The sequence below is a fragment of the Prionailurus viverrinus genome, chromosome A1 (assembly GCF_022837055.1).
Source record: "Prionailurus viverrinus isolate Anna chromosome A1, UM_Priviv_1.0, whole genome shotgun sequence".
Taxonomy (NCBI): Eukaryota; Metazoa; Chordata; class Mammalia; order Carnivora; family Felidae; genus Prionailurus; species Prionailurus viverrinus.
Window position 1 is genome coordinate 239,825,024 of NC_062561.1, and position 10,183 is coordinate 239,835,206.

A 10,183-nucleotide genomic window follows, 5' to 3' on the forward strand; every position below is an offset into this window, starting at 1 on the left:
CAGCTTCGTGTTTCCACAGTGGACCCAGACCGCAAAGCTGTGTCCTTCCCAGAGAAGCCAGCGGAAGCTCTGGGCTCAGCAGCAGGGCGGGGAAGCCAGGACTGCTGGCTCTCCTTCTGTTCCGTGGAGGAAACAGAGGCACACGAGAGGCCAGGAGACAAACACCACCCAGCGTGCCGTTGTCGGAGCAGGCAAATGAGCACTGTCCCCCAGCGGTTGCCGGAGCTTTGCAGGGAAAAAAGAGGGAGGACAGCAAGTAACTTTTTCAGACATTATCCAGGTCAACAAATCTCAGACGTCATTATAAGGCCACAGATCATGAGAACAACTCCAAGGTTCCTTGAAATGATGGGGGGGGGGGGCGGGGGGGGGCGCAGGGCAAGCTTCCTCTGGCTGAGTGACCTGGGACCCACCCAGACTGACTTCCCTCCTGGACTCAGGTCTCAGGAGCCACTGGCTGTCCAGGCAGAGGGGTGGCCCCAGGCTGGACACCCAGCCCAGCAGCACTGCAGTCAGCCCTTAGCAAGCTCCCACTCCGGCCACCCAGTCCTGGGCAGATTGCAGGCTTGCTGTCACCTTTGTACAGCCACCCCCACCTGCCTACACCAAGGCAGTCGCCGCTGCCCGGACAGTCCAGTGGACTCGCGCGGACAGTAGCCGTGGGAGCTGGGCTCCCTCCGCGCCAAGAGGCGATGCTGCGGGGCTGGGAGTGCGGGGAAGGAAGCCCGGGCCCAGAGCTGCTCGCCCAGCCTACTCCCAGGAGGCCTGCGCGCACCCGAGCCCTCTGCCAGCTCCTCGGAGCGCGGGGTAGCGTGGCCAACGGGGAGACTCAGGAGAACTGGGGCCAAGAACCAGCGAGGCGGTCTCGGGCGCCGTTCTTCTGGCCCAAGACAGCGGGGCGCGGGGGAGGGCGGCCTGACAGCCCCCGAAAGGTCTGGCCGGATGGAGGCGGCCTGCCTTCCTGCCGCCCCGTTGTGGCGGCGCCGTCTTCTCTGAGCCCGGCGTCCCTGCCCCCGCCCCAGGGCGCCCCCCGTGCCTGCCCCTACGCCCCACGCACCCAGGGCGCGGGCCAGGCGGAGGGGAAAGTTGGCGAGCGCGCGGCGCCCGCGGGGGAAAGCGTTAATGGGCGGCCGGGTGGGAGCAGCGCGCTCGCTCGCCCACGTCACGCCGGTGCGGGCTCGGCTGACGACCGCGGCGCCTGGGGACGCCGGCGCGCTCCGCTCGCCAGGTGCTCCGCCTGGAAATGTCTCCATTAGTTGTCGCCTGCTCCCCGCCGGAGCGCGCGCGCCGAGCGGCCGCGCAGAGCCCTCGCGGGCGGCCGGTAGTGGCCGGGCGCCACCGCAGGTAGGCGAGGTCCCCGCCGCCCGCCCCCGCCCCCGCCCCGGGGCTCCGAGACCCCTCCCCCCTTCCGGGGAGGCGGAGGCTCCGCGCGGCCGCCGAGGGGCGCGGGCGGCGGCGACTGCGGCGACTCCCCGGTGCGTCCCGGGCTGCGCGCTGCTCCCCGCGGCCCCGGCGCCCGAGCGGCGCGGGCGGGCGCGTCCCCAGCGCAGGTAGGGAGTGGGCTCGGCCGCACAAACTTTGCGGGGATCGCTCCTGCGCCGGAGGGCACAAAGTTTGCCGCCTGCCGCTGGGGTCTCCAGAGGCGGCCGCGTTCGCTGCAAGTTGCGGAAACGGGGTGCGGGGGAGGCGCGGGGAGCGGGGGGCCGACGCGGGGCAGCCGGGCCTGCCCCGGGACGCCCCGACCGCGCGCCTTTCCCGCTCGGGCGGCGCCCTGCGGGCGGGCGGCGGGGGCGCGGCGGGAGAGCCGGAGCGAAACGGTGGGGGGCGGGGGGGGGGGGTTGCAGGCGGTTCGGGAGCAGGATTCCGCGCGCCTGCCTGCAGCTCGCCCGCCTCACTTCGCGTGAGACCCGGAGGACCGGCCGCGAAGGAGTGACCCGCCGACCTCGGCGCCAGCGACATCCAGAACGCCTTTCAGCGCCACACCCCGCCCGGGTGTCCGCAAGCAGTGGGCGGGCACCGGCGCCCCGAGGGCTGGCCCTCGGCCGGCTCCTCGCGCTCCAGCCTCCGCCCTCTGCCTGAGGTCAACTTCGTCGGGCTGGAGCGAGCCCCCGGAGGCTCTCGGTGCGGAGGACGGGGTGGCCCCGGGGGACGACTCGGGGAACCGCGGGGAGCGCCTGGCCTCGGCGGGGCTCGGGAGCGAAGCCCCACGGGGAGCGGGGCGGGGTGGAACGTTAGGGCGCGGCCTACCTCCCAGAGGCCCTCAGCGGCCTACAGCACCCACCCCCGCCCCCGGGGCAAAGAGGGCGACCCGTAGGCCTCTAACGTTGGGCGCTAACCGTACTCAGGCCCCCTGGCCCTGGGCTCCTTCAGCACTCAACAGGCTGGGGGGGGCACCTCGCCCGAGCTGAGCCGCTGCTCGGTCCCCGGGGAGCCTCTCGGGGGTGTATTTAGAACCGAGGGTCCCTCGAGGGACTTGGGTTCAGCACGCGCGTCTGTGCAGGAGCATTTAGCTGATGGTACCTGAGATGCCCACCCTCCCGTTCTGCCCGCTCTGGGAGGGAAACCCCGGGGCCTCAGCCTTTCGGGAAAGGGCACTCGGAGAGTTATTCCGGCGTTTGCCACGGGACAAAGATAACCCAGAAAGTATCTCGGTTGCAGGAGGCCGGCCTCAGCCCGGCGCAGGGCGTCAGCGAGATGCCGGGGTGTGCGCCGGTCGGGAGACAGGCCTGGCCAGCCCTGCATCCAGGATCGGGTCGCGGGGCCTGGGTGAGCCCGGGCAAGGTCGCCAGGCTCCTCACAACAGCACCGAGCTTCCCCAGACAGGGTGGCCGCCAGGGTGCGGCAGGCCTGGAGCGGCGGGAAGCGGAGGAAGAGGAGGCCTTGGAAAGTAGTCGGTGAGCTTGATTTCTGGATTAGGAGTCCAGGTTGCCTGGGAGAACCGGGCCAGCGGGTGGGGACTGGGGGCGTCTTTTTACGACCCAGGCTGGAAAGGGAAACGTTGCAGTGATGGTCAAAGGAAGCCCTTGACCCCCCTGAGGCCTCCACTGACGGGCTGTGCCCTCCAGGGCTCCGAAGGCTGCTCACAAGACGAATGTTGGCGTGTTCAGGGGGCGCCGTTCCCCGTGAGCTGTGGCCCGGGTGAGGAAGGGCAGGGTGCAGGCCTGGGTGTGCTGCCCGGCAAGCCAGAGCGCGGTGGCTCAGTGCCGCTGGGACCTGGGCGGTGGCTGTCCTCCCCCTGCCAGCCGAGGGCTCACGATCGCTGGGGTTGGGCCTTGGGAGTGGGGTGAGGACAAGGGGCTGAAGGCATCTTTGCCCCGGATTGCTGCTCCCGGAGCCCCCTCGGCCACCCGTGGCTCGGGCCCCTCCGTCGCCCAAACCTCTTTACCAGGAGAGAGCGAGCTGTTTGTAAACAATAAATAATGGGAAGTAGGAGGATGTTCAGAAAAGCCACAGCAGAAGCCGGGAAAACTGGAGGGAGTTGGGAGGAGGGGGGTGGGGGAGGGGAGGAGCAGAGGAGGAAGAGGGAGAGCCACTGAGAGATTCATTTCTGCCCCAGAAGCCCCGGTGGCTAGTTTCTTATTATTTACAGGAAGGTGATATTAGCAATTCAGGTGAGAAAGAAATAAACACGGCCGCCACGAGATCAATACAGAATTCAGAAACAATTATTAATGTCATTTGACTCGTGTTCTTTATATATCTCTCCCGGCTACAGACGCTTAAACTGTCTGAATAATTTGCATGGGCGGCTATTCATTATTTCCGATGATTTTCCTTCGCAAGCAGCTCGGACGTGGCCGGCTGTGGTTCAGCGCGATCGGAGAGCTCGTATTTTCATCTGTAAATTAAAGCAATTACGCAGCAGATATTATATGATGCGTACTGTGGTCTCCAGACAGTCATCAATCACCTTCAACCGAGCTGTCAGAGCGGGCAGATTTCGTTTCTGGGAGGCAGGTTTGCAGCTGGGGAGAGGGCGAGAGCGTCATCATTAATTAGAGGGTGACCCTGGGGCGATTCACAGGTCTGAACCCAGGAATCTTTCCGAGCAAGTCTGCACAGCGCCGCCGCGCACAGCTCCCCTCCCGGCCGGCCGACCGCGGGAGGCCGAGCGGGGCAGAGCGGCAGGGGCGAGCCGGGGGGGTCCCCGGAGGGCGGCTGCCTAAAAGGCGGGGAGCGAGTTCGGGGAGCGAGTTCGGGGTGCCGGGGCGCCCGTTTGCAGCCTGCGTGCTGGCCTCCGCTTTGCATTCGAGCTGGGTCCCAGGACCGGGACCCGATGGAAAGTCCTGGAGAGGGCGCACGGCTGTCCCCCAGCCCCCAGACTGCCCCGAACGCCCCGGGCCCAGAGCTGTACAAAACGGGCAGGGGAAGGCGTCCCGGCGCTCCCTCCCCTGCACTTAACCCGAGGGGCCCCGGAGCAGGGCGGCGGAAACCTACTCTCCGGAGCGCGCAGGGCTGTCTGGCAGTCCCGGGTTCAGCCGCGAGGGGCACGGGGAGGCTGGGAGGGCGGCCGCGGAAGGGGGTGGAGGAGGAAAGGGAGGGCGGTCGCTGTGCAGGAACTCACAGGACCGGGGGTGGGACGCGCGGGGGTGGGACGCGCGGGGGCGGGGGGGGCGTTCCCGGGGGACAGGCTGGCGGGCAGACGCAGAGCCCCGCGGCAATTGGACCACCGAGGCCCGGAGTGGATGGCTCTGGGGGAGGCCTCGGTGGATGGCTCTGGGGAGGACGCGGGACCCACACACCTGAGAGCAGGTTGCCCTTCGGACGCGCACACTGGCAGCCGCATCTGGTTCTGGAACTCCCCGCCCCGGAGCAGGGTTCGAACCGGCGGGAGGCCGAGCGGAGAGCCAGTTAAACAATAGTCGGGGTCGCGCGCGGGCCTGCGGAGCGGCCCTCCTGCACCTGCCGCCGAGCGGGGCGCGGAGGCCCGGCCGCCTGCGCCAGCGCCCGGCTAATTTTAACTGTTGATTACATCTTCAGTGGAGACTCGCTCGTGTGTCCCTTCACGTGTCTCATTTGTAATTGAGACTAATGATTACAGTGGGGCGGGCAGGCGCAGGTGCTCATTAATTAATTTCTAATTAAAAGTGCTTCCCATCCTCGGTGACTAAGGAGAAACGGCATTCGTGGGGGCGATATTGACTCCACGGACGGAATTCATTTGTCAGAGCCTGTTGTGGCCTCTTCGCCCCGCGCGGCGCCCCCGCCCCGCAGCCCCGCAGCCCCGCAGCCCCGCAGCCCCGCAGCCCCGCAGCCCCGCAGCCCGGCCGCCGCCAGTGACCCGCACGTCTGCGGCCCGGCCGAGCTGCGCGGCGTGGGCTGACGTCAGCGCCCCCGCCGCTGAAAGCCAAGCACATTTGACTTGACGGGTTCGCGCAACTCGGTGGTTTTTTTTTTTCCCCCTTTTTTGCAAAATATGTATTTGTGTCGCCGCTGCGAGGCGGGCTGGTCCCAGAGCCCCCTCGAGGCTCGGGAACGTGAGGCTAAAAGGCTCGGTGCGGCCGCCGCGGCTCACTTTCCCACCGGGTTAGAAAAGTTTGCGGGGCGCGTGGATGAATTAACCCGCTCTTCCGCTTCGCCCTCCCAGCGCCTAGGAGCCGGCGGCCCCGGAGCAGTGGCCGCGCCACGCGGGCGACCACGCGCAGGACCCCGCCGGCCCCGCCATGTCCTACCCGCAGTTTGGATACCCCTATTCCTCCGCACCCCAGGTAAGGGGGCCCCGCGAGGGTGCGGGAACGCGGCCGGACACGCCGGCTGGCAGGCTGTCCAGCGACCCGGGGTCGCTTCCCAGAGAGCGGGGCCTGTGCCAGGCGCTCCTTGCAGCCAGCCCCGGGGAGGGCAGGGGCGCCGAGAGACTCTGACGTGCGGGCCCCCCTTGTCCCCCGCTTTCTTTGACCCTCACCATCACCCCAGGAGAGACGTCGTGGCACAGGAGGGCGTGCGCGGCCTTGGGAACCCCCCCCCACACACACACACCCACACACCCGGGGTGCGTGTGAAAACTCCGGGGCCTGGTAGGGCTGGTCCCCCAGTGGCTGGAGGAGGCCCGGCCGAGAGCACTCGCGGCAGGAGGGAACGCGCGGCGGCGTGGACGGCAGTACGCCCCGGGCAGTGGGGCAGGGTCCCCGGGCGGCGCGCCCCCCTCACCCCCGGGCGCCGGCCCTTCCTCGCGGCCCCTCTCTCCCCCAGTTCCTGATGACCACCAACTCCCTGAGCACGTGCTGCGAGTCCGGCGGCCGCACGCTGGCCGACTCGGGGCCCGCCGCCTCGGCCCAGGCGCCCGTCTACTGCCCGGTCTACGAGAGCCGGCTGCTGGCCACCGCGCGCCACGAGCTCAACTCGGCCGCGGCGCTGGGGGTGTACGGGGGCCCGTACGGCGGCTCGCAGGGCTACGGCAACTACGTGACCTACGGCTCCGAGGCGTCCGCTTTCTACTCGCTGGTAAGGGGAGGGGATTGTCTGAAGCCGTCCTCCGCCGCGCCGCGCCACGCCCCTGCCCCCGAGTTGCCCAGCCCACCTCCCAGGGAGCCCGCGGCGCGGGCGCACGTGCCCAGGACCCCGCGCTGCAGGGGGAGCCTGCTGGCCGGGTTCCTCCCAGCACCGCCCGCCCCCAGAGCGCGAGCTCGGCGCCCGCCCCTTGTCCCGCGCTTTCCTCCTCTGAGCTCCCTACCTTCACTCCTCCCGGTCTCCCTCCTCCTCCCTCCCAGTGCCCCACCGCTTGGCCCTCCCCTGCTCCCTTCCCCCTCCTCCCCCCAGCTCGTCTCCCCCCTCGCTCCTCCTTCCTCCCTCTCCTTGGGTCCGGGTCCTCCCTCCTGCTGTCTCCCAACCCCCACCTGTCTCCTCTGCCCCCCTCTCCCTCCAACCTCATTCTTCTGTCTCCTACTCCCCGACCGCCCCCCCCCCAATTCTGCGCGTCCTCTCTCCCCATCTTGAGGCTTCTTTGCTCCCTGGCCCCAAAAGAGAGTCCGGGGGTGGGGTGGCTTATGAGGCTGCCCAAGGGTCTGTGCAAAGCGTGCAGGAACCAAGGGGCCTGGGGGGCTGGGGTTGAGCTGGGTCGCCTCCCGGAAGCTGCGACCCCAGGCGCGTGGGATCCTACAGAATGGCTTCGACTCCAAGGACGCGCCGGGATCTGCGCATGCGGGCCTCGCGCCTGCTGCGGCCGCCGCCTACTACCCCTACGAGCCGGCGTTGGGCCAGTACCCCTACGACAGGTGAGGGACCGGCGGACAGAATCCCTCCTCACTGCCCCCGCCCGGGCCCCTGCGCTCCATTCAGTCGTCAAACTCCGCACCACCAGCCCCACGCCCCCTGTGAATCTTTGGGCGGCTAGGGGAGGGATTTCGGGTCAGGTTTCAGCTGACCTTGCGTTAGTCCGAGCCCCGCCCCATTGGCAAGCCTTGCCCCACTGGGCAAATGCGTCCCCAGCCTCTCCCTCTCGCTCCCTTCGCTGTCTGGACCCTCACAGCCCTCGCTGCACTGTGGTTCTGGGCGGCTGTCAAGTCTCCCCGCCCAGGCTTCAGACGCCTCCCTCTGCCCAAAGAGCCTAGCCCACCTTTCCCTTTGGTGGGAACCAGAAGGGGGAGTCCAGTCTGCTCATCCAGAGACGCGTGGCCCATCTTAGGGGGAGAAGGGTGACAATTATAAATTTAACTGCAGGAAGTCCCCATAGGCCGTCTGGACGCTTTCTCCCCACAGACACTAATGACCACCCCTGCCCACGGCTGTTACATAGTTGGGTTCACATTTCTGTGGTTCGGGGATCAAAAGGGTAGGCGAGGGGCCCCATAAAGGAACCTGAAGAAATAGATGTCTATGTAGGGTGACAGAGACCTGGCCAGGCCTTGAGCCCGCATTGCACTCCGGCTAGGAAGGAGCCCAGGCTCCCTGTAAGTTGAATCAAATATAAACATCTTGGGCCACAAAAGGCTGTGCCTGTGGGCCGTGGCGAGGAACCAGGGGCCTGGGTTTGACCCAGGTCTTACCACCATAAACACACTCCCACGACGGGGACTGAAAGCCTGCCTGGGCCTTGGCCCACCGCCCGCGACGCAAGGGTCTCGGCCCAGCGCCCCCATTGCCCAGCCTGTCTCCAGGTACGGGACCATGGACAGCGGCACGCGGCGGAAGAACGCCACGCGAGAGACCACCAGCACGCTCAAGGCCTGGCTGCAGGAGCATCGCAAGAACCCGTACCCCACCAAGGGCGAGAAGATCATGCTGGCCATCATCACCAAGATGACCCTCACGCAGGTGTCCACCTGGTTCGCCAACGCGCGCCGGCGCCTCAAGAAGGAGAACAAGATGACGTGGCCCCCGAGGAACAAATGCGCGGATGAGAAGCGACCCTACGCGGAGGGCGAGGAGGAAGAAGGGGGCGAAGAGGAAGCCAGGGAGGAGCCCCTCAAGAGCACCAAGAGTGAAGGTGGGTGGGACCTGCAATGCTAAGGCTGGGGCACGAGGCCGGGGACTCCCTGTGCCTTCTTCTTGGGTTCTGGGACCCCTGAAGACATTGAACCTGGGGTAGTAAGAGCAAACTGTCAGGGCACGGGCAACAAATGAAATGAGCTGACCCATGGGGGCCCTGACCTGGGGGCCTGCGGGAGTAACTGGGAACAGGCTTAAAGAAATCCAAAATAGCGCTTAAAACAATAGACACACTCCCCCTCCGCCCCCCCCCCCCCCCCCATTGATTTGAGCAGGAAATCGCTAGGCTTCTTTGTTACCGCTTGGGGTTCTGGAGCAGGTGGGAGGTACAGGTGCTTCTCCTAGCTTGGGGGCGGGGGGCGGGCCCATGACTATGCGGCAGAGCTAGGAAGGAAGAGTGAGGTCCAGATTAGCGCCTTCCTCTCTTCCTGCACTGGCCCCTCTTTCTACCCCGCGCAGAGACGGTGGGCAAAGGGGAGAAGGATCTAGAACTCACAGACTTGGAGGATTTCGACCCGCTGGAGGCGGAGCCCCCTGAGTGCGAGCTGAAACCGCCCTTCCAGCCCCTGGACGGCGGTCTGGAGCGCATCCCCGCCCCGCCTGACGGTCCAAGCGCCCCGGGAAAGGAGGCTTCCGGCACCCTCCGGATGCCCCTGGCCGCCGGTGGCGCGGCCGCCCTGGACCAGGACCTGGAGAGGGCCAGAAGCTGCCTCCGGAGCGCGGCGGCTGCGCCCGAGCAGCAGCCTGGCGCTGGGGGCGGCTCGCAGGCCTGCGAGGCCAAGCTGGGCTTCGCGCCGGCTGGGGCGACGGCGGGCCTCGAGGCCAAGCCGCGCATCTGGTCGCTGGCTCACACGGCCACCGCGGCCGCCACAGCCCTGAGCCAGACTGAGTTCCCTTCGTGCATGCTGAAGCGCCAAGGCTCCGCTGCCCCTGCGGCCGCTTCCTTGGCTCCTGCCTCGTCCTCGCCTGCGGCCCCGGCCCCCACGGGTGCCCTGGACAGGCACCAGGACTCCCCGGTAACCAGTCTCAGAAACTGGGTGGATGGGGTCTTTCACGACCCTATCCTCAGGCACAGCACTTTGAACCAGGCCTGGGCCACCGCCAAGGGCGCCCTCCTGGACCCAGGACCGCTGGGACGCTCTCTGGGGGCAGGTGCCAACGTGCTGACGACGCCCCTGGCGCGCGCTTTCCCGCCCGCCGCGCCCCACGACGCCCCGACCGCAGGCTCAGCCAAGGAGCTGCTGGCGGCGCCCAAGGCCGGGGGCAAGCCCTTTTGCGCCTAACGGGCCCCGCCCCGCGCGGAGGAGGAGCAAACGGGGAGCCGGCCTGCTGCGCGTCGCAGACTCTGTTTCCACGGAGTTTCCAAAGCAGGACCGGAGCGCGTCCAAGTGCAGGCAGCCCACCCGCCGTGGGGGGACCGGCCGAACTCGGCCCTCCCGGCCACAGACCCCGCCTGGACAAACATTGGTCCGGGCCATTTCCGACCTCCGCCCCGGGCCCCAGCCGGGTAGGGACGCTCCCAGAGCAGAAGGGAGCCGCCCCGGAGCCTAAAGTTTACGTCCCAAAGTTTACACGGACCAGACATTTCAGCTCTGAGGCTTAGTTTTGCCGCCTCCTCCCGGGTTTGAGGCATCCTTGCTCCTTCCGAAGACCCCTCAGCCTGCTGACCCGCGTTGTCCTCAGCACATCTTCCAGCAACCGCACTCCCACCTGTTTACACTGTTGCACACTCGTAACTCGATAAAATTACGTTTTTTTA

The 10,183-nt window shown here is 67.4% G+C and overlaps 1 protein-coding gene across 1 annotated transcript; it reads left to right on the plus strand.

Annotated features, from left to right (window-relative positions):
• Positions 1-5,600: 5,600 nt before the first annotated feature.
• IRX4 (iroquois homeobox 4) lies at positions 5,601-9,750 on the plus strand. The gene is made up of 5 exons (XM_047869737.1): positions 5,601-5,708; positions 6,190-6,441; positions 7,099-7,211; positions 8,094-8,422; positions 8,884-9,750. The coding sequence occupies exons 1-5, from the start codon at positions 5,664-5,666 to the stop codon at positions 9,705-9,707; spliced, it is 1,563 nt and encodes a 520-aa protein (XP_047725693.1). The 5' UTR covers positions 5,601-5,663; the 3' UTR covers positions 9,708-9,750.
• Positions 9,751-10,183: the final 433 nt, after the last annotated feature.

What these genes read in the sequence shown, in the direction of transcription:
- IRX4 (XM_047869737.1), top strand. Translation starts at nt 5,664, where the DNA reads ATGTCCTACCCGCAGTTTGGATACCCCTATTCCTCCGCACCCCAG. An exon ending in CGTCCGCTTTCTACTCGCTG is followed by an intron (nt 6,442 to 7,098) that starts GTAAGGGGAGGG and finishes GGGATCCTACAG; the next exon opens with AATGGCTTCGACTCCAAGGA. An exon ending in GGCCAGTACCCCTACGACAG is followed by an intron (nt 7,212 to 8,093) that starts GTGAGGGACCGG and finishes GCCTGTCTCCAG; the next exon opens with GTACGGGACCATGGACAGCG.